At 30.6% G+C, this 27,721-nt stretch overlaps 1 protein-coding gene across 1 annotated transcript in view; it reads right to left on the bottom strand.

Annotated features, from left to right (window-relative positions):
* Positions 1–2,835: 2,835 nt before the first annotated feature.
* Positions 2,836–27,721, bottom strand: part of LOC129217469 (double-stranded RNA-specific adenosine deaminase-like) — a 31,947-nt gene continuing 7,061 nt past the window's right edge. The window contains 10 exon segments of the mRNA XM_054851773.1: positions 2,836–5,736; positions 6,978–7,215; positions 8,049–8,231; positions 9,226–9,335; positions 10,254–10,406; positions 10,584–10,677; positions 11,803–12,040; positions 12,583–12,733; positions 16,155–17,262; positions 18,538–18,715. Of these exon segments, the coding sequence (XP_054707748.1) occupies positions 5,508–5,736; positions 6,978–7,215; positions 8,049–8,231; positions 9,226–9,335; positions 10,254–10,406; positions 10,584–10,677; positions 11,803–12,040; positions 12,583–12,733; positions 16,155–17,262; positions 18,538–18,715 (2,682 nt within the window). The 3' untranslated portion in view covers positions 2,836–5,507.

Genomic DNA, 27,721 nt, shown 5'->3' with positions numbered 1-27,721 from the left:
TTAATATATACGAATAAATACCGAATTACAGAACATACAATTATACTATACAATAACACAGCACTGAACAATAAATTGTTTGAGAAATATTTTTATTTGCAAGACATTTTTTTTACGTTTTTTCTTATCAAATGTATAAAATTACTTCAATTCTTAATGTGAGCACAGCTATATTTTTCTCGCACTAGCGAAGTGTGGTGATACACTGGATTTGTTTTAAGTAAATTTACTAGTATAGCAGCTATGAAATTTTTTTTCACCCTCTGCATTTCTGGGTGATATATACTAAATTATTTTTTTTTTCAAAACGCAACCAAAAATTTTAGGGGTGCGGCGCACCCCCGTAAATCCGCCTATGGGTTTCGAGCTTTTCACCTATTTAGTTCTTCAGAAGGACGATAACGGTTAATATAGGGTTGCCAACTGCTGAACATCTTGCGGAGTTGCACCGCAAAATAGCGAAACTTCGCAAAAAAGTTATTGTGCTCTGCACTTTCCGGTCGAGTGTTTTCAAGCATGACATAGTGTAAAGCTTATTTTATTTCTATGCTAGAGCTTAAAATGATTGTCAAAGCTAAAATACTTAGATAAATGGCTTTAGATTTTTTAATTGATTTGATTTTTGTGAAAATACCGAGCTGCTCCTCAGAACTTCAAAATCGCCACAGATGCTCCTTAAATTGTTTCTCCAAGGTTGGCAACGGTGGTTAATGCTCCCTTCTTCAAATAAAAACAGTGGTTATGAAACTATCAAAAAAATAGGAGGAAGGGGGTGGAGATATTTTCAAAAAGGAAGGGACGATAGGTGAAAACTGTGGCTATATTCAAGTTTAGGAGGTCATTTTACATGAGAATCAGCAGGAATAGCGTCAGAAGCATTTTTCATGCCTCCCAGTGTTATTGTGGAAAGGGGGGGGGGGGGGGGAAGGGTTATGGATTCAGAGGTTGCAGTAAAATTCAAAATGAAACGTAAATTTTGAACAAAAAGGGATCACATTTTTTGGACAAAAAAAAAACTGGATAAAAGGGACCAGTTGGGAATCCAGTACTCTTCAAACGTTACTAACAGCCATTTAAATACATAAAAAATCTATAATACTAGATGGAATAGGGGAGGTTTTGTGTTATCTTTATTGCAAATGAGATTTTTTTTTCATTGAGGAACAACATTACTTGGTTAAGACCGATTGTGCTCTCTAGCAGAATAATTCCACCAAATGAATGAAGAGACTGAATAAATTTAAGAAATTACGTGAAAGACTAATATTTTCCCAATGAGAGAGAGAAAAAGTTTGGCACCCATGGCAGGTGATTCTACTTATAATAAGATAGATAGCCTATTTTTAAGCTGATAAGTATTTTTTTAAAAAAGAGAGAAGTAGAAACTAATTGTATGATTAAAAGAAAAAAAAAGCTGCAAAAGATATCGCTCACAAACCTGGTTTCTGATGAATAAATGGATCAGCAATTCCAAAGAAAATATGAAAAGCGCACTCAACTTCAAGCTGGCTTTATTCACGCACTTTACTTACTCTGGACAGTGTGTTAGAAAAAAAAAAAGGAAAATACTAAATACTGTTAAAAACGGGTAAACGCATTTAAAAAAAATAAAAAACCTTTAAATCAAATTAAAAACATACATCAGGAATGTTACCTGATTTATTTTTAACACGTAGCTGAAAATGATAATGGATTGTAGAAATTGTAAAACTTTGCATTACATTTAGATCCAAATGCTTTTGCTCTGAAGAACATGCCTTTTTTTTCTTTTTTTTTTTTGATTTTCATACACCCTTTCCTAGGGTTTGTTTCAAGAGAAATCAGGTCGGCGATGTATTGACATTTGATTGATTTTCCAATGCAGTGAAATGGAGGGCAAGGTTTCATCAACAGCAATGTAAAAGTAAAATGTATGGAAGTGTCATGCATCAATTGCAGAGTTCAACATTGAATTTAAAAAAAATTGTCAAAAAAACTCTTTTGGTTCCAACTAAAATTTCACTTTATTCTTAAACATTTTATGGAGATGAAGGATCTTTGCTAATAATATCAATTGTGCAAGTTTTTACAAGTTGCAAGAACAAAGAAATACATACTTACATAAGTTTAAATAGATTTAATTCAGATATAATTAGTTAATATATTCATTACATAAATTAGTGCACTGGAAAAATGTTGGTGATAACCTATTTCAGTCGGATTGTCTCGCGAAATCCTACAGTTTATTTTGATGTAACCCCAATTACCTTTTTAAACTGATATGGATCTCTTGTAGATTTGAATAGACACCTTGCTTGCATTCTACGAACCTCACCGGTGAGTAACCGGTGGCTAACCGCAGCGTACTTGAGAGCTAACTGTTTACCTGGTTGCTTCCTATGTCGTTTTATGAGCCTCAGTGGTTGATCTACCGGTCGACCATAACTCTAGCTGGTTGATGGAACCATGTGACATTTTTGACCAATCATATGTAATTTTCACCTGTGTGTTATTCGTCTGCGCAGGTAATCGGTGATCAATCGAAAGCGTTCGATGAAGCATTGGTTTGTGAACAACAGCTAGTAACCGCTGAAGACATTGCTCTCACGTGATTAACCAACCGGTCGTGCTCATCGAACGTAAGCCTTGTGTGTTATGTGAACCACTTTGAGAGCCACCGATTTAGGTGCTTTAATTTTTATATACGGCAGTACTTTTTTGGGCATTGAAATCTTCCAAGAATTACTGAAACTCCCAGGTCATGAAATTGTTGAAGTTATCATCTGGTACTGATCAGATTTAGTAGAAAAAGTAAGGAGAGCAAAACAACATAAGACATTAAGAGCCAAATATTATGTATTTTTTTATTAAAAAAAATTCTACAAAACTTGCTACAGTAAACTATGATGCAACTTTGTTAGGCAATTGTATTTATTATCTACAACAGTATTTTTGAAAACTATGAGAGCTCCATTATTTACTAACAGAGGTACATATTAAGGAACAGGACAAACACTAAAATAAGTTATTATATCCCAACATTAAGATAAATTGTTGGGCATTATTGAATTTTAGATAATAGATAAAAATATAGTAATGGTGATAATAATAATAATCAAGAGAAAATAAAAGTTTTCAAAGGAAAATTAAATATAGTAATTTTATTGCAATGGGACTGCCAAGATATGCCATAGATTTTGGTTGGAAGTAGGAAAAATTTAAGTGGAATATGATAAAAATTTTATGATTGAATTCACAAGTTTAAAGACTTACATGTACATGTGATTCTTATATACTTTATTCTTTTCTTCCATAATAAAAACAAATTAAAAAACATTTGGCAAAAAATTAGAAAATAAACTAAGAAATAAAATTTAACATAAAATATAGTTACAAGAGGAAAAATTCTCCGAATTTCACTAAAACTGTGCGTTAAAAACATGTAAAAAGTAAATGTAGATAACAAATTCAAAAATGTCAGTGAAAGCCAGTTTCATTATGCTCATTCTGAAAAAATAAAATGAGTCCAATTGAAAATGCAACATGAATAACAAACACAGAGAACTCCCCTCTATGGCTGAGGTTACATTTCATCGAGATAATCACAAAGATAAGAGTAGTAAGCGCATAAGAAAATTTAAAAAGCAAAAATAAAATTTTCCCTAAAGTGACTATAAAATACTCTTTTTTTTTCTTCTTCAAAATAAAGAATAATATACTTTAAACAAAATAAGTGGTTTTATGGACACAAGGCTTATGACTATCATAATGAGATTCTGCTTGTTTAACACCAAAAATAAATAAAAAACTTAAGACAAAATAACAACAACAACAAAAGGAACAATAGAACTATTTACAATACATAATGACTCCATAATATAGGATGGAATAATATTTCGAGGACGTTGCAAATATTATCATTTTCTTTTCTTGAAACTTTAGTGACTACATGAGTTTAATCACTAACTGTTACAGCAAGAAATTACGTACGATATCTACTTTCGATTAAAAAGATATGACTAACTAATAAACAATTTGAAATGATTGAGGATGATTTCTACCGTAAAAACTTTCTTAACATAAAAATAAAACAATATATGATATATTTGAAGCCTACCATATTTGTGGTATGGAAATGATGATTATCACAGTTAAATGTTAGTTTTAACATTTAACAGTGAATACTCAGCCATAACAGAAAGGGATTTTGGCAGTTGCGAGTGCACCATAAAATCTCTTTGTAATGGAATTTCAGAAAAAATTCAATACCTTACAAGGATTTTTCTTCTTAAAATCCCTACCTCACACTCATTGGTAGAAACTACCACAACTGCAAGCTGCACTGATTTCTTATATATTTTAGACATACACTTGACAGTACAAGAACAGACACATTTGACTATTTACATTTTCAAAAGCATTTCTAATTTTACAGAAAAACATTTAAGTCACAGAAAACAACAATAAACATGAGTATCCACTTTGACAAGTTTGCACACTACACACGCACATCATATTTCTTCGTCAACATGGATGTACAAGAATTTAAATCTTCCTGATTTTTTTTAATTAGGAAACTTTGGCATTACCATATTGACAAAGCTTAAAATGCCGATTTCATTGTTATTTTATCACAGTTTAATGCATAAAACCTCGCATATTTCTGGACTGAAATTCAGGAGTAACATGAGTTTATGCTGACAACTTGTTCTCAGTACTGTTAAGCATTTCAAGCATTCGTGTGATGTTCCGTTTTAAAATATTGAATCGGATTTTTTTTTTGTTAGTCAACAAAATTGCGTTTAATTTATGCCAACTGCTTGGATTCAAGATTTTTGATTGGTTTAATTTTCGCCATGCCTGATTCAATACTTAAGAGAAAAACATCAAACTGAGGATCAAAGGTAAATTATATAAAAGCAACCTTTCATAATCCATCAATTACACAATGTGACAGAATAAGTAGATGAACCTCAAAGGGCAAAGTTACCTAAGGAAGATAACATCAGAATCCTACATGCTACCTAACAAAGTAATTAGTTTAAAGATTGCATATAGCAGGTTAAGATTCATGTTTTACATATAGCTAAATAGCAAGATTCTTGATAGGTTTAAATAAGAATGAGACTTTTCACTGGTTAAGTAGAAGTGCAGAAACTTGAAATCTATTAAGCTATAAGGTTAATTATTAGAAAACTTGAGCTTGCTATTTCCGTTCAGTTTTGGCCACAGTTTCTAAAATTTACTTTTGAACACAAAGTAAGACTAATATTTCTATCTAAAAATTCTGCATTAAAACATAACACTGTTTAATATATGGCACAAATATGTGCTTTATCAGAAACTTTTAAACCATGACTTGAGAAAATTTATACCATTTTTAAGATTCATGCTTCTTTTATAGATTAAACTATAAAAGCTATATTTTTATTTATGTTATATATGCATAACAAGCCTATGAATGATTAAATTTTTAAGACTAATTTTTAAGGTATAACCATTAACAGGAATTGAAGCTAAATAGAATTTCACACAAACTCTTCTTCCTCCTCTGGTTTGCGAATCCAGGTGCCTCGCCCTAACTGCTGAAATCGGTTGAATAGCACCTCCTTAGCTGCTTGAAAATCCTTGGCTGCTCTTTTCGCTTCGCCGTAGGTAAGGTTAGAGAGATGTTCAACACCAAATTTGGCAGCTATCTCCTTAAAACTCTGGAATAATACTGCCTTGCACAAACGTGATTGTAACTGACCACCAGCCCTGTAAAATACATTTTGGAAAGTTCAGCTTTATGTTTTGAATCAATGTTGACACAAAATAGGATTACCATTGCCACTTTGAGCAGCAATTATGGTTATCACAAAGTTTCATAGCATGGTTTTTTTTTTTTGCTTCTTTATACTATATTACTATTTTATGTTATTTCTTGCAATATCTATTTTCAAGTCAATATACTTTAAAAAAAAAAAAACTATTGAACAAACAAAAGTACAGGAAACTAATGCAGGAAGAATCTTTAGGAAATTCCGATTACTAATATTTCAACAAAAAAGCACTAATTATTTCCCTTTCATTTTCTTTTTGTAAACAGGGTACAAAACATAGAACAAAACATTTTAATGAAATGCTCTAGAAAAATTTTTATGCACCAGTTAATAAACATTCTAGAATTCGAAAGATTAATTGAACAGATATGCACTGGCATACATAGGGAAGACTAATATTCAGAAAGTTCTATTTATATTTGAGGAGAAAAACCAATAAAATTTATATTTGAGGAGAAAACCAATAAATGTTTTTAGCTTTTAATAATGTATTTTTCACTTTCATTACAATTTTCAATGCTTTAAGCAGCACATATGTACTCATTTTTTAGTTATAAGTAAACAAAATACAATTTTTCAAAGCAAAGGTAAAAGAAAACGGTTAAGTATTTACGTTATAAGGAGTCGGACCACCAATGATATGGAAAGGCAAACATCCGGTTTATATGCGATAATGGAAACATTTATTGGTTTATAAGGGTGGTAGTTTATTAGTTAAATGTAAGCTTTTGCCTCTTAATTATTTCGACGCAGTTTTCAAAAAATGACAATTTGTTCACAGAAATATTTTTTAAATCTAAATTTGATCTATATTCTAACTTAAAAAATTGATTTTTTTTACAACATAATTTTGAGCTTAGCATTTTACTTTTACATTTCTGGACGAAATGAAAACATTTTCACCCCCCCCCCCCACACCTTCCCTCCCATAGAAACTCTTTGTTCCTCTCATTTTATTTTACAGAACACAATAAAGTAATAAGGCCTAGCAACATTATCAAATGTGTGCACCAAAATCTCATTGCTATTTCCCATTCATTCAGATGGAATTGTCTTAAATTGGCCACTTGCCAGATTCCACATTTACAGAGTCAGACTGTAAAGATATAGGTTGTAAATTTTTTTTTCGCATGCACTGAATTATACTCAATAAACAAACAAGAGCAAACTGGATACCTTTCATCAGAGGTACCATTGACACCGCTTGTCAACTCCGGTCGTTCATCCTCGTGACACCAATTGATGCTGTGGGGCTTGGTTTTCTCGGTCTCACGCGAAGGCGTGCACACGATCACTCTGCCCAAATCCGGATGGTTCAAGCGGTACCCTTCTGGAAGGAGCTCATTCAAATCTGGTTCTCCGACAAGCCTACAGCAAACCGCTCGAGACAGATGGCCATGATGATATAGATTACCTAAAAAACATGTTAAAAAAAAACTTAAACAGAAACTAAAATTTTGGAAATGTCGTCAAAAGTTATTTTTATTCCCCCAAGTATGATTTTTTTTCTAGAATGTTACATTTAGGGATTTAATTAAAATGGTAAAAACATTTTAACCCTTTGCAGTCCATTGGACTCAGTCTGACAGTAAAAAAAAATGCCATTGTGGTCTTATGGCAGAGTCCAACCAGGAAGAGATAAAGACTACCATTTTAGTAAGTGGGGGAGGGGGGGGGACATGTTGAAGAATGACTCCCCCCCCCTCCTTCCCATGAATGAACCTAGGTTTTTGGGTATGAAAAATTTCTGAAATTGCTTGGGTGTCAATAAAAAGCGCCAAATTGGCCGGGAATAATTCAGCTAATAGGGCCTAAACATTACAAATTAACTTCATAAGCAATGAAAAGAAGTATTTAAAATGTTTGCTTCCAAAAATAACTAATAAATTGAAAAGACTACTGAAATCGTTTACATTTTATTCATAAAATGTTTGAACATAATGTGATGCATACTATCGTTGACGGTTTGGGGTCATGAATCCATCCCATTATTCTTCCCTTGTACCTGCCCCCCCCCCCCAGTATAAGATGCAGTTAAACTATTACATAATTTTTGCAGACTGAGTCTCTAAACACAGCCCTAGGATTTATAATACTCTTAAATTACATTTTGAAATCTCTTTGGATTTACCAGGAAGGAAAAATTATTAAAAAAATGGACCTCAAAGGAATGAAGATTTATTGGAAAATATTTATTTATAAAATGCATTTTAGTGATATAGTATAAAAGAATTCCAAAAGACTTACCAAGCGTTACAGAACTTAAGTACACAGGTTTCATGATGTGACTCAGAAGTGCTCCCTGAAGTCCTAAAACATTCCAACGAGCAATTTTATCACTACAGGACATAGTACGAAGCTTTTCGCCTCTGAGAATGGCATCCCAACTTTGGTACCTGTACTCAGTATCAATTGGAATTGTTCCTTCCCCTACAAAACAAAAAAAAAAAAAATCAATTCTTTAACATCCGATAAAATTAAAATTTCACTTGCAAAACTGAAAGAAAAAAAATAAATGCATTATAATTCAAAACTAAATACATCTACATACATTGAAATTTAAAAAAAAAAAAAAAAAAAAGTAAAAAAATTATTTAGTGAAATTACAGAATTTAGTAAAATACATGCACAGTATGTTCACAAGAGAAACTTTTTACAACAAACAAACGATAAATTGAATAAAATTAAGAGAAATTTATAAGCATTTTGTGATCTTAACACAATTAGCTTTCGGAGTAAATATGAAGAAAATGTTATTTCCAATACGATGAAAAATTTAAAGTTAATTGCTAGGAAAAATAAACACTATTATATTCTAATTAGTAAAACTTTTATACCATCCAAAATTAAGTTTCAACATATACAGTACATTAACTAACTAAAATTAATATTAATTTTTCAGAAACTAAAATAGCGTGAAATACAATCTTAAACACAAGGTTGCTATAGTGGAGATTTATATAACTGCATAAATGTCTTAGTTCATGTTTATGTCGAATGATATTTTTAGCTTAACAAGTTACATGATCCATTAAATAATTTTCTTCATCATAGTTGGCCTCATGGGATGATGTATTATGGTTACCATGGGGTGATGAGGCTGACATCAAATGTATCTCATGCAAAAAAAGCTTTTTTTTTATTGACGGAATAAACCAAATGATTAGAAGTTTACAAATTTTACAAATATCACTCATTTCAAAAATGCAAAAAGTAATGATTCTAAAATGAAGAGAATGGAGCTGATAGATTTCTTTTTTGTAATCTAAATTTTTGATTTAGTTCTATCCTTTTAATTTTTCTTTTAAAAACTAAATTATACATTTTAATAAATAAGACCAAACGATTTATTTAAAAAAAAATAATATTTGTAATTTTATTTTGCACAACTTTAAAAAAAAATCAAACAAATTGGAAAACTAACCAGCTTCCATTTTGGAGCGCAGAAGTCCTTGCAAGCTTTTAGTGAATACAGGATGATGCTGCCCATCGTTATCATCAGGAGGCTCTACTTTTTCGCCTGGTTTTAAATTACTGGTTAAAAAAAAAGAAAGAGAAGATAAATTAAACTGTAAAACAATAGATTTTAGGTATTGTATTGTATTGAAATTTTGCTTTATAAACATTATAAGGTACAAGAATTTATACTATTTAAAAGTTTTAATAGGTTTGAAAGTTTCAATAGCCTTGTTGTATAACATGTTTCTCATCTGAAGGTATGGGGCAGGGGGGGGGGGCACAATATGTTTATATATGTAAAACTTTCCTACATGGAACATCCTTCTACTAAACAAAATATTTTTATTTAGAATCAAATCTCTCAAAACTTACTCCATGAATTAACGTGCAAGACAAGCTTGGTGGTGGGGGGGGGGAGAGATTATGGATGCATCTTTTATGACTCCTGACCTTAAATTTTAATAATTTTTTGGCTACTTTTTGAGAAACTTTGTAATAATGTAAGTTGTGATGGAAATGAAAAGCTGCGATAAACATAGACCTACAATTTTGTAGCAAGGAGGTCGTAAAATTTTAACTTTTTTTTGGTTTTGAAGAGAGTGGCACCACTGAACAAGTTCAGAAATAATGTGCTGTTGTTAATTGATATAAAATCCTATATTCATTTTTTATTATTATCTTCAGAACTTCTGTAAAGAAAATAATAACCATTATGGTAAATAAAAAATACTTAATATTAAACATTCCTCCTAAAATGTCATGGTCAAAAAAAAAAATAAATAAATAAATAAATAAATAAATAAATAAATAAATAAATAAAAATAAATAAACAAATAAATAATAATAATAAATAAATAATAAATAAAACATTGCTCTTGAAATATAAAGCAGTTAAGAATTTATTTTAGACAATCATGCCACGTTCATTACTGAAATAATCAAACTCATAAACACAAATGTTAAAATCAATTATAAACAATGCAGTTTACATACTGCGTAAATAGAGCTCCATCTCCACATGGTGCAGTTGATATATATAAATGGAATGTAACATCAGGTCGAATTTGAAGTCTTCCATCTTCAATTGTTTCAAACATGGAATGTTCTTTGCCAACATCAAAAGTTTTCAACTGTTTATACAGAAACCTATAAAGAATGCATATGAAAATTTTTGGATTTTTCGGTGGTGGTGGTGAGGGGGGGGGGGGGGGGTAAGCATATTTCTAAAATTGCATTAAATCAAGAATATTATATGATAAACAAAACATTTGGACATGCATAGTTTTTTTTCCTCATATACTTAAAAACATATCAAAATATTACCTCAAAAATCCCCGTCTGGTAATGACTTCAGCATGGGAATCATTAACAACCAACCCATCCTGACTGAGACCTTCTCCAGTGATGCAACGATTCCCTAGAAAATATTCATACAGGTAATTTTTTAAAAAGAATATTCTTAAAAAAAAATTATACTAGTATTAAACAATAAAATGCCATATCTTTCAGGGCCGGTGCCAATTTTTTAACTATACTTTGTAGTGGTTTTGGTGGATGGATAGTGACTTATAAGCCTAGAAAGAAGTTATACTGCTAAAACTAATTTGGAAGAATTTGATACAGTTATTTTAATTTCATTCAATTTATCACATTTTTATCTTTATGTTAAACAACAAATTTTATTATTTTTTGCAAACACAGAAGACATCTTTATTTTTTTTTTTCATTTTCATCCAGGGAACATTACAGTTGCTTTAAAGAAGTAACAACACAATTTACAAAGCAAAAATTCAGCACTTTTTAAACTAAATAACGAATTACTTTTATTCTTTTAAGAGTAAAAAAAAAATAATAAAAAAATTATAAATGTATAAATTAAGTAAAATGTTTTATTTCTGGGGGAAAAAACATACAATGGAGGTTTATTAGAAAATTTACTCAAAGAAAATTTAAGCAGAAATTACTTCAAAAGTTCTTTTAAAAATATTAAACTTATATACCAAAAATGAAACAGTCCTTTTAGTGTTTTTTTTTTCCTCTCTTTTGTTTTTGTTTAATTAAACCTTTTTTTTTTCTCAAGGAACTAGATTACAAACAAAATATTTTTTTTTCTTCCTTTTCTAAGTAGTTTTTAAGTGTTTAATTCAGTTCATTTAATAACTAGAGCACCATGATTGGAAAAAAAAAAAAAAAAAAATCAAAAAAGTTAATCAAAAAATTTATATTGTAGTTTGTTTAAAATTTTTAGTTTATACTTTGTGATAACTCAGTACTGCTAATTATTTAACTATAACAGTTAAATAGTTTGTAGAAATTATATGAACTAAAGAATCTTATTCTACAAGAGCTTAAATCCTTGTGCAACATTAAATATATTTGCACAGTAGATAACAGAAATTTTGTTGATTCCTGTGTGGCTTGCTTTCTAATTTCTTTTACAAAACCACAAGTGAGGAAAAAAGTGATACACATGAGCTTTACCAAACTTCAATAGATATTAAAGACATTCGAAATACTTCCAAACGTGATTTTAAACTCAAACGGACATTTTTAAAATGTAGAGATCAATTTTAAGGAGGCAGTTACATACCAGTTCCTAAGCATATCACAGTTCCCCTGGAATCGGTTCCACCTTTTTTCATGACTAGAGCAGCAAGTACTTTCCGACCACCCATATATTCAGGAACTTGTAATACTCGTTCGTTGAATGTTTTATGACTAAGAGCAGCAATCATGTCAAATTGGCTTACAACAGGTGGAAGTTCATTTACAGTTTCTGGCTGTTAAAAACAAAAAATTAAAACACATAAGAAAAAAAATAAAAATAGGAAAAGAAAATTAAATATTGACAATGCAAAGATTTATATTAAAAAAATGTTTTATTTTCTTAGTGCAACTCATAAATGGGTCATTTTACGGTATTTATGACATTTATGTAGAATATGTAACGTGACTTTGCCATAACTTTTTAATTTACTGTTTGATTTGCAAATTATTTTAATTTGAGTTGATGTGTTGGTAGGAAAAGCTCAAGATACAATAATATGCTAACAAAAAGTACATTAAAAAGCTATGGCCAAAAAAGGTCACATTACAGACACTACATAAATGTCGGAATTACCGTGAAATGATCCAAATATTAGACTTTCAACTGAACTTGAGTTTACAACATTAATAAAAATAAAATAAAAGGAATAAAAACAATGCATTTCAAATGGGACAAAATTAATAATGTTCTTTAAAATAATATTTAAAAAAACTTCTTTTCTGTTAATTTAATGAAAATAATTTTAGAGAATGATTTTGATTTTAAATGACATACACTAGTAGCAAGTGAGCTGAATTTTCCAAATCCTCCATTAGCCACCAGACCCCTCACAGCCAGTTCAGCTGCCTGTCTGCGAGCGTCTTTTTTAGTTTTGTCCCAAGCTGTAGATAATTCTTCATCTCCCATATAAGCGACTGCTTTGAACCTACACATTATAAATATTCCAATAATTTAAACATGTTGCAAAGTTTTTTTTTTACAATGATGCTTAACTTAATACATAATAAAATTCAGATGCCTAAATGCTTAATTAAATTCAAGAAATATAAATTGAATATACTAAAATTCATTTAAAAAATGAGAAATAAATTAGTATAAGGTTCATTTGCATTTTTCTATATAAAAATTAAAAATGCTCAATCATGGCAATTTTAAATTAGAAAAATAATTCAAAGAACTCTGTTTTGAATATGTGAAGACATTTATGAAGATTGTATGCTATATTTCAGAAGTAATAACAGTAATTACAGAGTAGCCATATTTAAGTAAAAAATTGATAGCTGAACCTTGATTTTAAGAGACTTAGATAATTGTTTGATGTTAAACGGAGTTCATCTCATCCAATGAATTATCAAGCGACTGTTAACTCAAAGGACCAAACAAGTACAGTCAATTCGTGATAACTCGAATCTTACTATAACTTGAAGTTTCAATCAAGTCCCGACCTCTTTGTCTTTAATTCCATGCTAATTATTCTCATTATCTCAAAGTTAATTTCTTTCAACTCTAAGATTTTTTTCAAAGAAAACTCGAAATTTATTTCAGAAGAATGGGAGAAAAAAAAAGAAACAAGTTACTAAGAGAGAAAAATTAATTCACCTTCTCTTACAATTCTTGCTCAATAGACCTCTAAAGCAAGAAGAGCACCTGTTAAGTCAATGTGCGATAAAGGAGTTATACGTGCGGAAATGATTTAGCTTGTTTTCTTTTGTTGTACTGTACTGTTTACACTTTGACATGTTGCTGGACTACGAATTTGCTTTTAAACTGTCAAGTCGTGAAGTCAACTGACTGTATCTTTATTCAAAGGCTGACTTAAGTTAAGATGCATTCCCCTTCTCATTCTTTAGTTCGATCATTTGCTGATAAGTTCCTGAGAGATAGTGAGTTTGCTTTACTATTAAAGATATCTAAGCAAGTACTCTGTCAATGATATAAAAAGAAAAAGAGAAACTTCTAAAGTGGTAGAATCCATGAATCTGAATTTGAAATGAATGAAGATGTGTAGCTCTCCTGAAGTAGAATCAGCTCTATTCAATTGGTTCCAGCAGTATCGAAATCAAAACCATTCTTTTGATTTTTTTCTCTAAATATTTGATTAAACTGTGCATATTGCACTTAAAAACTTTCAAGTTCTGTAATTTTATGTTATATGAACAAATTAAAATATTCAATGGTTTTTAGTATTAAAATGTTGAAAACTGAAACTAGTGGTAAGTCGAACTTTCGATAAGTCGAAGTTTTTCGTCGACCCCTTTAGATTCGAGTTATCACGAATCAACTGTATTTAATTTAAAACAATATTTCACATTTTGTATTAATGAGGTTTGACAGCATTATAAAAAAGACAAAGTACAAACATTTTGAAGTGATGGTTGAAAAATATACGTCAGGAGCTAAAATTCAACTTAATACGAATAAGTAGAAGGAAGACTTTCCTTCAAGTAGAGGGGATCAAAATATTTGAGGAGAAAAAGCAGCAATATTGTTAGACTATTACTATTTCTGTGTACTTTCTCACTATAAGTTTGTGTTTTACATGTGATGTTCTTCCACACCCTGATCCAAAGTTAAAGAGTTTGTTTTCAAAGATAAATTCCAAAATCTTCAGTTGGATGTAGTTTCCTCACTTAGATGATTTTTATGGAAGGGATTAGAAATTTTAATTAAAAATCTTTCTACCCCATAGGCTATATAAATTGAGGATTTCAGAGAGGGCATAGGCAGGGCCGCGCCGTCCCTATGTGCAAGGTTGTGCGGCGCACGATGGCGGTAGAATTAAAAATGCTCCAAATTAGAGAGAAAAAATTCAAAAAATAAATAATAATTTTTCATTACACCAAAGGTGACAGTGAAACCATACTGCTCATTGAAACAAACAATCTGTCTCTGCCCATTTAACAGAACAAATTATGTATTGCCTTGTTGTGTCTAAACATACTATTAAAAAACGCAATCTTTTGCACTGAAAAAACGATGCCAATTAATGCATATATTAATAGTTTTCTTCCTAAGAACTGGAGCTGTGAATGCTATTTCGGTACATCTATAGTACACGAACTTGAGCATTTGAGGCGGAACAAAAATTCCCCATTTTGTTCTTGCAGTGACTATATTGTATTATAATTCCTGCAACATGTATTTTCGTAATTTTAACTTTTGTTGGTGGCAGTTCGATTGCTTCATGCTTTCAAACATTAAAAAAAAAAGGTAGCACATCTGCAAAACTTTGTATAACAATTTGTACACTTGTGCGTAATATTTATACATTGTAGAGTAGTTAATAATTAGGTTATCTTTTAGTTTTGAAAAGTAACGAGACCGTAATTACTTGATCCACCCCCCCCTCCCACTTTCTTCAACCTTTTGAGCATCAATTAAAAAAAGAGCTCTGGACAATGTCTTTGTTTTAGATATTAAACTCAATGCCTTTTTAACCACTCCATACATAATTATTGGTTTTGCCGTCATAATTAGTTATTACCCCCAAAGCAAAAAATACCAGTAATTTAACATTAAAACTAACATAAAGGTTAAATTTTATAATAACTTAAATGTCTTCATTGATTAAAACTTCCTTCATGGAACTTTGAAGCATCATTTCATATGGGAATGACATAGAACTGGCAGATGTAACTATTTCTAAATGTTATAATTGCTTATTGGAAACAGCCCCTAAAGCAACCCCCAAGCAAACTTGTTTTCTAACTGCTCCTCTGTATTTTTATATAAATAGCTTAATCCTTCCTTGACTTTTCCTAAATCAGTATGCTGTGAAGAAAAAAAAAAAAAAATGGCATTACCAAAAAAAAACTAAAGGGTTACATACCTAGAAGTGTAGGCAGCTGTTATTTTGACCCCTTTCAGCAAAACAAAAATGTAAATACATTTACTGATGCTGAAGCAGACTAGAAACTCAAAAATGTCTGCGGAAGATGTTTATCAATGTTCAGGCAAAGTCCAAAATCATTACTTAAAACCAAGAAATTTTAAGAGCATTTTAAATTAATTATTTTGCAGTCAAAATGACTGGTCCAGCCATTTTGATAGTAAAAGGATTCAAACATTTTTCTTTCTCTAATACATAATTATTCGTAAAAGCAGAACTTGGCTTTTTCAAATATAAAAAATTGTTTTAATTACTTTACACTAACAATATGCAAAATGTTTATGCAGTTATTTCAGCAAAACTTCTCAATGCGACAACCTCTATAATTGTCATGTTTTCCTCCGAACAATGGATGGTCGGACTTGAGAAGTTACCCAGTACTAGTATATAAAACAATGAAATAAAACTACAACTAAAGAAACAAAACAAAACTAAAACTTGAATGAAAGGTTCTTACCTTGGATTATGAGGTGGTCCTTCAGATAAAACAATCTCAACTTTAGTATCAATATGATTCCTTTGACCATATTCATACAGTGCACTAACAGGATTTTTCATTAGTGCAGCAAAACTGTCACTGTTGAGCACATCATTCACATAATGAGCAGCAGAATTTGGCTCAGGGAGTTTATTAGTAGCTGCAGCTTTGGCTGCAGCAGCAGCTTTACGAGATGAATTTCCGGAAGCTTCATTATTTTGCCTCCCATTGCGAGATCCCATGGAACGCCCATTCACGTGCTGGCCTTCAGCATCTGATGCAGCACTTTTGGATGAGTTGGAAGGGATCTTGCATGATTCGATGTTTTTACCAACATTTGGCGACTGTAAGGAGCTCATTAAGTTCATCAAGTCTGGAGATAATGGTAAAGATGTTGAATTTTCCATTCCATTTCCATCTTGATAGTTCTTTTTTATTAGATTATCTGGAAATTCACTTTTAATGTGAGACCTATTTGGCTCAGCGTACGCGTTATTCGCGTTCACTTCGGTGGGTGTTTCGATGGCAGAGCTTGAATCCTCATACGATGACATATTATTTGGCAACAAGCCTTTTACTCCATTTTTGTACTTTTGCCTGCCACCTAATGGAGTCAAAGGCTTTGTATATTCAATTTCTTTGGAAACACAATTTGGCAAAGAATTATGCATGAATGTCTGCTCTTCTCTCTTGAAATTTATTTCAGTCTGTTTCACTGATTTATCAACAATATTATTGACCATTTGTTCTCCGAGCTGCCACATAGGAGGAGATTCATTAACTTTTGTAACAACTCCTTTCTGTTGCAGTTTATAAAGTAAAGGATTAATTTCCTTCTTATTATTCAGTCCAACCCCTTTGACAAGGTCCTTAGTGTGTATGGCGGTTTGAGCACGTTTCAAGTAATTTATAATGCGCAATACAATGTCATCTTGAGGTATTGCATTGCTTTTATTGACAACTGTGCAAAACATGGAATAATTGTCTTGGAATACTAGTCCTAAAGATATTAAATGCTGCAGAGCCATTTTCACAATTGCTTCTGGAAAACCTAGCAGACTGCACAAAGCTTTGCAAGACAAAGGACCTACAACAAAATTTTAATATAAGTTTTATATTTTGAATGGACATAATCATACAAACAGATTAAAAAAAATAATAAAAAAAAAAAAAATAAAACAATAAAATTCAAAGAAGAACACTAAAGAAACAAACACTGGCACATTCTGGCATAATTTTATTGTTTAACCATTAATGAAAGACAACAGTTAAAGATTGCCTGCATAAGAAGCACTTGATATGCCAGATTCACGATACTTTTTATTGCATGGACAATAGAGCTCATTAAAATAAATAAATGTTAAAAGGCTTAGAATGCAAAATTTTATTTACAGTTATTCAGAATAAAAACATCTAACACAAAGAGTAGCAGCGAAAACAAACTCTTAACTTTTATCTTGGCAGAAATCTTGGTTGCAAAAGCTAACACTTAACAAAAATCACAAATAGCAAAAACAAACAATTTTCATAAATGTCGGTCGTAAAAAAGAAACTTTTCGATCAAAAATAGGAACATCACTCATTTCTGATCCCAAATATGTTTATTACATTTCATTTATCTACTTTTAAAAACCCTGTTCCTGATTTTTATTTTTCTGAAAGAGTGGGGAAACTTAAAAGTAAATTTTTGTTTTTCTTTGTTTTTTCTTTTTTTTCACCCTGAGATGAAAAAGCCAGGAGTTTTATTGTTTTAAGTTGAAAATGATAAATATAAATTTAATATATGAGTTTTCTGAAATTACTAGGTATATAAAGGAGCAAACCACTTTCAGCAATCAATTTCCTAAAGCGAAATATTTTAAACATTTTTTTTTCTTTGAAACATGTATCTAACCACAAGATTTTGGAGGTGGCACAATGCATGTCTTGAACATTTTTGTTTAGTGTGTCTGCTTGGTAGTTGATTAGTACTTAAAATTTGGTTAGATAAATCCTCAGTCGAAAGGGTTGATCGAAAAGGAGAGTTTACCCTAATAGAGTACTTCCAAAAAAAAAAAAAAAAAAAACTGAAACATGTCAACTTTATAGGTTGTGTTTTTATCATTAAAAAAATTTGGCTCACTACGAATTTCTGTAATTAAAACTAAAAATAAAAGAATGCATTACAACCAAAATTTAAGGGCTCTATTGATGCGCAAAGTTTTATTCCGACCGAGGAATGATACAATTACTTGTAAGATATTAAATTTTCAATATTTTAATTAAAAAAAAATAGTCTGGAGAACAGCATTACCCCCTAACTACAACATAGCACAATAGTTGTGTTTTAAATCACATAAGAATAAAAAATTAAATAACCTGCCTTTTTGCTTGTGCAAGATATTCAAAACTGCTTCAGCAGGTTTTGAAAGATAAGCAGAAGCATTTATATTGTTTCCAGCATTTTGAATAGGTATAGGAGGAGCAGCAAGAGGTCTACCACTAAATGACTGACAGAATTCTTCCGATGTGGTACTGCTTACTACAGTATGGTAAGCAACCTAGAAGGGAAAAAAAGAAAAAACTTTAGCAGATCTTGATATATACCGGATGCCAGGCCAACATGATTCCTAGATTTTCAGTGTGGCCGTGAAAAGATTCGAGGATACAATGATTTGGAATTCTTGTCCAGTGGTTTTTTTTAGCACTTAATGTAAACTTGTACATATATATTTAAAAAAAAATAAATAAATGAAACAAGTAATTAATTTTTAATATTAAAAAAAACATAAATTAAAATTAATTAGGACATATGGAAAATCAAGCTTTGTAATTGAGAGACTCAGGAGGAAAAAATCATCAAAATGAGGCATTAATTGTATGAAAATCAGAGTTTTAATTTATAATAAAGTTATTGAGCATGTTGAACACATTTACGTTTTTTATGTTTACTTTTATATCATACGGATGGCAAGGCAGAAAACAGCTAGAAAAATGGAGTTTTTTCTTATAAAATGCACACATTTCTCAAATTTACGATATACCAAAGAGAGATGTTAAAGAGATCAAGATGGCAAAATTGAGAAAATAGGGAGGTTTGGTTTCTACAATATGTGTGTCAACATTGTGACAATATACCTTTCAATGAATTAACAAAAGAGCAAATAAAATACCTTGTGAAACATGATAGTCTAAGAACAAGTTTAACAAACTGATTCTGGAATGACGATTATAACAACCCTTTTACATAAAGGTTCTTTTCAACCTTTTGCAATTAATTCATGTACCTCTTTCTGTGTATATTTTTAACTGATCAGACTCCCAACAAAAATGCTTAAATTTTATTAAAATGTTACATGCTAGTCAGGGTTGGCAGGTTTCTGCCAAGGCGGTAAAAACCACTGGTAGAAACCGGTTAAAACCGGCATGGCAAAAACCCCTTTCTGCCACATTTATGGCAGAAACTGGCAGAAACTCAAAAAATGACATAAATGCAATTCCTGACATACAATAGAAAATGTATAAGAAAAATAATTAAATATTAACCCAAATACAATTTATTTACAACACTATCACCATTCAAAATCAAATTTTACATTGTTTTCACACTGCAGCAGCCTGTAACAAAATATAAGTTTTGACGCTGTTTCTAAACCTAAACAATTTCTTAATTTGTTGTGCACAAAGGAGAAATTTGAGAAGATTCTTTCAATCCCATCAAAACATCGATGTTAGAAATTAAAACATCGATCTTTTTATCAATGTATAACATACATTTTTGAATATACTACGCTAATTTAAGCAATACAAAAGAATACGTATCCGACGAATATATTGAAAATACTGAACCTCAAATCATGAATATAATTTAATAAGAATAATTTCGCAACAGCTTGGTATTATAGTTGGGCAAAAATTGATAATAAGACAAGCACCGGTTAATACAATCTAGTTATAGTAATGAGGAAATATTTTCAAACTGAATTTAACTAAAAGTAAATTTACATCAAAAAAGAATCTGAGAAAAAATGCATCATGCACTTACCGTCAGTTGAATGATGAGAAAAAGTTGTGCTAATTATTTTAAAAATACAAAATTAACTCTAACAATAATTTTTAAGAGTAAGAAATATGTGTTGTACTGTTAGTTAATAATTAAACACAAATTTAAGGTAATAGACGGACGACTTGTTGGAGGAAATTGATAAGTAAGCCCGAATATTGGTGTTGACAGTTTGGAGAAAAAGAAGTTTCCTTACTTTGTCCCCCCAGAAGCGCATTTCTCTTTTCGCAGACTATCCCACCAGTCTGAGAAACATCTCTTTCGATGGAACAGAAGTTTCCATCACTATCAAATGCGTATAGGATTTTCCTTTAGTTTAAGAACTGGAGCCTTGAAATAGACTGCAAGTTCTGGCACCAGACTACCAGTGTCAGGTTCTTCCAATAGCTTTGATCTCTTTTTTACTCTCTAGTTAATCTTTTACTATCTTGTAGTGATCTTCCCAAAAATCATCCTCTACGCAGAAAAATTGGTCTTATAAAACGGGTGCAAAAAATGATTTTTTTTTTTTGGCAACTCCATAAGTAAACTTAATTACCTAGCGAGAAGATTGGAGCAAAATTTTATGATAATTTTCAATTAAAATGCAAAAACATCAGCATCGAAAAAACAACGAAACCAAAACATCGATAGTCCAAAAACATTGAAAGTAAAACATTGAAAGTAAAACATCGATGTTAAAAACATCAATGTTTTAACAAAAAAATCGATGTTTCCAAAACATCGACATCCATGTTGCACCCCTAGTTTCAACCAATGAAACTCTTTACATTTATGAGTCAGTGAATCTAACCAATTATATTGTTTCTAACATACAGCAAAGTTGAAGACTGTGTTAGTACTTATATAATTGGATTATTAGCTTTCCATAGAAATCAAAATGGGGGGGGGGGGAGCTCTTTGAGAATAGCTTTATTCAGTTATATTAAGTGTAAAATGACAAGTTCCTGAATTTCAGAATTTAATGAAATAAAAAAAATCTGTATTTATTTAAATATTTGATATATCACACTTTTTATTAAATGCAAAGAAAATAATTATAAACAAACTGAAAAATTTGTTACTTACAACATTACAAGGCTAAAATTTCTAACACATAGCAATTTCAACTACGATAAATTTTACTTTGCTTTAGAAATGTCAGTCCTGTTATTTAACATATTTTTACACTAATTATTAAATAACTATTATATTAAGTTTTTGCAATGACGAAATGAGTTATATATTTTATTTTACTTAATTGCCTGTCATTAAGTAATTACTAGAGCTATTAAAAACGTTTTCTAGTTTTTGCCAGTTTCTACCAGTTTCTGCCGGTTTTTACCGGTTATAACCAGTTTCTGCCACCGGCAGGGCAAAAACCAGTTTCTGCCGGCAAAAAGCCAACCCTGATGCTAGTTAAAGCTTAACTGTTCAATTTAGTTACAAATAAGTAATTTAAATTGAAATCAAAAAGTTCCAATTAAATATTTTATTAAAGTTTGACAGATAAGCATAGTTATGTTTAAAATTTAAGATGAATAAGACACATTTCTGATTTTGATTTTTCACTTTAAAAGTTTTGCTTTTTTTATAAATAGCAATAACTGCTTAAAATGTAGTGAATTTTCACCTAGTTTTAGTTTATACATTGAGGCACATTGTTTCTAAGTTTTTGCGTGCAATGATTTTCTTCAAGCAAAGATTTTTTTTTTATTTTTCAAAATTAAAAAGCGGTCTAGAAAGTAGTTTGTCGCCTTTGTATTTTTTTTAAAAAATAAGTTTATTTTTTTCAAAATATTAAAGAGTTTCAAACTTAAAAATAAGTATACAGTCACCCCTTGCAACTTTGTGCTTCAATTTTTGCGGCCACTCCATTGAGTTTTTTAAAAAATTTTTAAAAGGTCATTTGCTTTTTTTTACATGCCTTTGAAATGACGTATTTCCTTCACAAGAGTTGCAAAAATATAGTGTATAAATTGCTCAAGTAGGGGTGTTCGGAATCGCTATCTGATTTCAACCATAAAATCATTATTATTGAAGAATTGTACTCACTCCGCTTCATCTGCAGTAATTATTTTTGTTGTAGTTATTGCAAACATTATTTCTTACAAAACTATACAATTCTTCCTAAAGATTTTGAACATCTAACGCTGACAAAAACATCAGGATTCTTTCAATTTGAAAGTGCCAAGCTCAATATTTAATGCATTTCATCAGTGTCGAAGGAAAAAAAAAGAATAAATAAAATGAAAATAATGCTCCATCACTTTGAATGCATCTATCTGAGTAAACATATCTATTCTTTTGAGTTATCTAATTGGAGCCAAATTATGTAGTTTTCCTTCATGTTGTTTTCCTTCATTTGATAGATACATCTTTTCCATTTGCTCTGCCCTTGAAATAGTAATGAAATCAAATTTTATTGATTGTATAGAATAGACAGATTGCATGAGAAATGTGTTATTATGGTAAAACCTTCCCCGAAACAAAAGTCTGTTTGCGACCCTGATTTGTATATAATGTTTAAATAATTGCTTTCAAAACTCAGTATCACGACCTTCAATAAAGATTGAATATAGAGAAGGAGCAGGAGAGATGCTCCAACTTGTTTGCATTTATTTCATCATCAAACAAGTTGTGCTATTTTCAGTGGTTATTAGTAGTGTGGAAGAGCTGTGTGTATACAGTAAAACCTGTCTACAACGATACTGTCGATACTGTCGGGATCTAAAAAAATATCGTAATGGACAGGTTATTCTTATAGACAGTTTGATTATTCATGCTGACATTTGGCTGGGGGCCAAAAAAAAATATTGTTACAGACAGGTTATCGTTATAAACAGTATTGTTATATACAGGTTTCACTATAGATGAAAACCCAATAATAACATTGTGTTATTTATTATGTATAATATGCTTCTTTTTCTCATCTTGTGTGCAATATATTTAGTAATGAGTATATAATAGTTTTATTAGGTATTTATGAGCATATAATAGTTTTAATAGGTGTTATTTGATATCTGATGGGCTCTGCTCTAACTATGTTTAGAAACATATTTAAAAGGTCCTAATTAAATTTTATATACATTAATTAGGATTTTTTTCTATTAATTAAGAATCCTACTTCACAAAAATTCAAGCAATGCGGTATAGTCTGGAATGGATTGGGGAGAACTTAACCTGGCAGTGTCTTAATGCTATAATTAAGATCTGCATAGCTTTCACAATGCTGTGAGGTTATCTTTGCCCCAACTATATAGTAAACTATACACAATGCAATAAATTAGTACAATGATATTTTGCATTAATTTTGAAAAGGTTTTACTACTTAGAAGAAATATGACAGTAACAGAGGGTACATCACTCTGCAATAGAATGGACAAAGTTGGAATGTCCTGTCTGTTTCAGCATGATCAGATTTTTTATTAAAATCTCACTTGCTGACACTCTCCATGATGTGTTTTGGGAATGTACAAATGGGTAGTAACATTGATGAAACCAGTTTTCTTAGTGTTTGATCACATTGGGGTTTGTATGCTCCTTACAAACTCCTGCATTAAAAAAAAAGGAAATAAGGACCTTCAAACTCGCAAAGTTTGCTTACAAGCTCCTTATCTTTTGTTCTGTAAATAAGTGGATAATAAGTGTAATAATTTTTTCTTCTACCTTAAAGTTCCACTAATCTCAAATACAGTACAGTGAACCAAATAAATCAATTTTGTTTGTGCGAATTTAGGTAGAAAAACTGACATTCTCATTATAACAACTTATCGTCTCTTTTTAACAATCAAATCAAGATTTTCATGTCACTTAGACGAGTTTATACAGGCTGACTTGTCTGCCTCACTCCCCTTGATCCCCAAAACTTTAAATTTTACTTCATACTTTTTATTTATATAAAAAAAGGGTTTAGTTTAAAGACTTCCACGGATGATATCATTATTTTGAAACATTATTGTTTAGAAAAAACTTATCAAATATTTCAAGAGCTCCAATGCACATAAATTATTGCATGTAATTGTCGAATAGTATTGACACATTTTGTCCTCTTTGTTACATACACAACTAAAATTATGATACAGGAATGAGAATGTAATTTCAATTTTAGGTCAATTTATTAAGCAATGTTACTTAAAATGCGATTTGTTTGCTTTTTTTTTTTTGTCTTTAAGTTTTATGCCTACGTTTTTAAAGCAAAGTCTGTTTCTGATGTCCCCTCTGTTACTCTTGGAACTCAGAAGTTATGTTACTATATTTTACATCATTGTAAAAGATTAAAATTTGTATTTTTAGAATATTGCATTGGCTCTATTAATACCTAACAGTTAAATATTTTTTTCCTAGCTGGAAGCAAGATATTCAGGTTTTCATAACATAAAAAAATTATTTTCAAATGCAAATTTCTAATACCAAAGTAAAAATAAAAAATTAAATGCAATATAATTTTAACTGTTAACATGATGCTTTAATTTTATGCATTTATTTTAAATTTATTACAAAATAAAATTATGCAACTCAATTTTTAAAATTATGAAATTGAATGTTACGTCCATAACAAAATTTTATGGTCATTACTTCCTAAAAAATTAAAAAAAACCCTTTATAGTTTTTTTAACAATTCATTTCAGTAATGTTTCACCATAATTTAAAGATCACAATGTCTTTATTAAAAAAAAAGGCCTTACATATGTAACAAAAAGCATTCAAAACATATGTATCAGACTGTATAATATTAACTAGCTGCGTGCCCGGCGTTGCACGGGCTACCTAAAAAATGTAAGAGCAGTCCAGTTGATGCTTTTGTAGTACACTGACACTAGTTTCTAACGCGTTAAGGAATAAATAAATGCGCGTAAAGCAAGGTTTGCAAAACACCAGTAAAACATATTTTTGCCAAAACACCTCATCAACGTTAATAATCGTTATCAATGATACAAGTTATGAGTACATTTTCAGTCAGCACAAAAGGGGAAAATATATGCATTATCAACTATAATCTTTACTCACGTTAAACTGAATTACATCTGATAGACTATATCGGAAATATTTATGCACAATAACAATCCGCTTTTTACATAAAATAGTCTACTACCCGGCGTTGCCCGGTGTTTATTAATGCAACATACCACTCAGATAAATATTTGGATGGATTCTATCCACATGGTCGTACAAGAATTACATCAATCCGTTTTCCAGGTACAAACCCTCAAAGAACTCAAATAACTTGTAAATCACTCATTTTCTTTATGACGTGCACGGTCCTCCTCGAAAATGAAAGTTATGTCATGTGACGCGTATTTAACAATCAGGCTTGAACAAAAAAAAAAAAAAAACAGCAAAATTTTGCTGCAGATTACGGCAAAATAATCGAAAAGTAAACAACTTAAACACCCTGATTACAGGAAAAGCCTTAAAACAAAAGCCTAATTTTATTTCTTTATATTCGAGAAAAAAAATTGCAACAGATGTTTCTTTTCAATGATTTTCTTCACGCTGTAAATTTTAATAAAAGCGTTCATCCGGAAAGTTGAGTTGAAGCACTGAATAATAATTTGAATGGAGGAAAGCCTTCGAAAAATAGTGATTTGATTTTGAAATCTAAGAGTCATAATTAAAAGTTTTTAATTGATATCTCCGCTAATTATTATCGGAGGATTATGTTAAATAGCCAAACATGAAGACGGGAGGATTACGAATCCATCGATACCTGGTTCGATGGATGAAAAGACATCCGACAAAAGGCTTTTGTCGGATGTCTTTTCATCCATAAGCTCATTATTTTTTGCATTGAAAAAGGCGTTCCCTGTAACGCCGAAACACGTGTCTGCTGTAATTTACAAATTTGTGCTTCTACTTACGTTGTTTGTTCTGACTTTACTATTCAGCACAAAGGTATTTATTTATCTTAAGATAGATACTCAGATTTTATATGCATAAGATTAAATAAATAAAAATGTACAGGACATGCAAGGCAATAAAAACATAAAGTATAATTTGTAATATTACAAAGCTTTTGATTTTCAAATTTTTATAAATGTTAGTAAATATACAATTTTATTTTTTAAGATTAATTAAAATACACAATGGGTTCCTCTCAATGTCAGATTTTTTGCCCTTTAAATGAAACAGTGAGTTCAATAGGTGTTAATAATCATACACGAGCAATTAATGCTTATTAACTTGTATATAAATATTCTAGAAAGGAAAATTAAATTAATTTTTGAAACACTTTCATCAAACAAAAACTACTTTGAAGCTTAAAAACAATGTAACACACACAAAAAAAAAAGTGTTCTTCAGATTGATTTTGCCAAAAATTAACTTAATCATTTAACAAGATGAAATCCAAAGCAGAGCCAAATTGGAATTACTTCTTTGTTAAACTAGTATGTTGTGGCCATCACGAAACTTTCTTCTATATCTTTCTTATAATTCTGATCCCTCCCCAAGCTTAACGAGGAAACAATATTCCCAACAAAAACAAAATTACACATGCCAAAACTTAACAATTCCTGATTTTACTCAAAAGCAAAGAATGAAAATTGAAAATTATTTTAAAAGCCTTGCTTAAAATAATTACAAACACTTAGTCGTTAACAAACACAAGATGGCAACAGTTAAAAATTTTAAATCATTGACACTGAGATAATATTTCCGATCATTTCCATGCAATTAAAAGCACGAGATAAACGCAGACGACAGTCTATTACGATTTATCTTTCTTATTGTTGCAATTATAAAGCTATTTTTATTCACACAAATAAAAAAAAAATTAGGCCCCCATGGAGCCATTGGTGCCAAAATTGAACCAATGCCAATTTATACATGGATTGATATTTATTCCAAATGTTATCCAGAACGTAGCATTGCTTCTTGAGATATAGCAATGGAAAAAAAAAGAATGTTCAATTGCACCACATCCTTTTCAGCTGTTGACGCCAAAATAGAATCGCTTCTTCTACCCTCTAAGGGCTACTTGTCGATAAATTTTTGTTTGATTATGTTCATTATTTCTTGAAATACAGTAGTCACAACTGACAACAAAAAGTGTTCTATAGCTCAACCCCCGTTAGAGCTATTGACACCAAAATTGAATCAGGACCTGTACCTGTTAGGGGCAACATCTGGACCAAATTTTGTTTAATTCCACCAGTTACTTCTTGGAGAATAGCAATCACACAAAACTCGAAAAACGTCACATTGCTCCATCCCCTTGGAGGAATTTGAGCAAAAAACCAATGGGCACAAGTTCACATAGGGGCATATAGGTGTACCAAATTTCGTTTGATTTCATGCGGTAGCTTTTGATGTAGAACGGCCACAAAAAACTGGTCACACACAGACGTGACACACAGACATACAGACATTTTCCAAAAGTGTTCGAAATGGACTCGGCACACCTCAAAACATTCAAATCCGTCAAAATTCGAAATTTTGCATGAATCCAATACTTTTTTTATATATTACATATAAAAGAAAGTAAAAATAACAAAAAGATAACTTGTCATTTAATAAGCAGTTA

The sequence above is a fragment of the Uloborus diversus genome, chromosome 2 (assembly GCF_026930045.1).
Source record: "Uloborus diversus isolate 005 chromosome 2, Udiv.v.3.1, whole genome shotgun sequence".
In the NCBI taxonomy this organism is placed as follows: Eukaryota; Metazoa; Arthropoda; class Arachnida; order Araneae; family Uloboridae; genus Uloborus; species Uloborus diversus.
The sequence above is the reverse complement of the archived record's forward strand: the minus strand, read 5'-3'. Positions and strand labels throughout refer to the sequence as shown.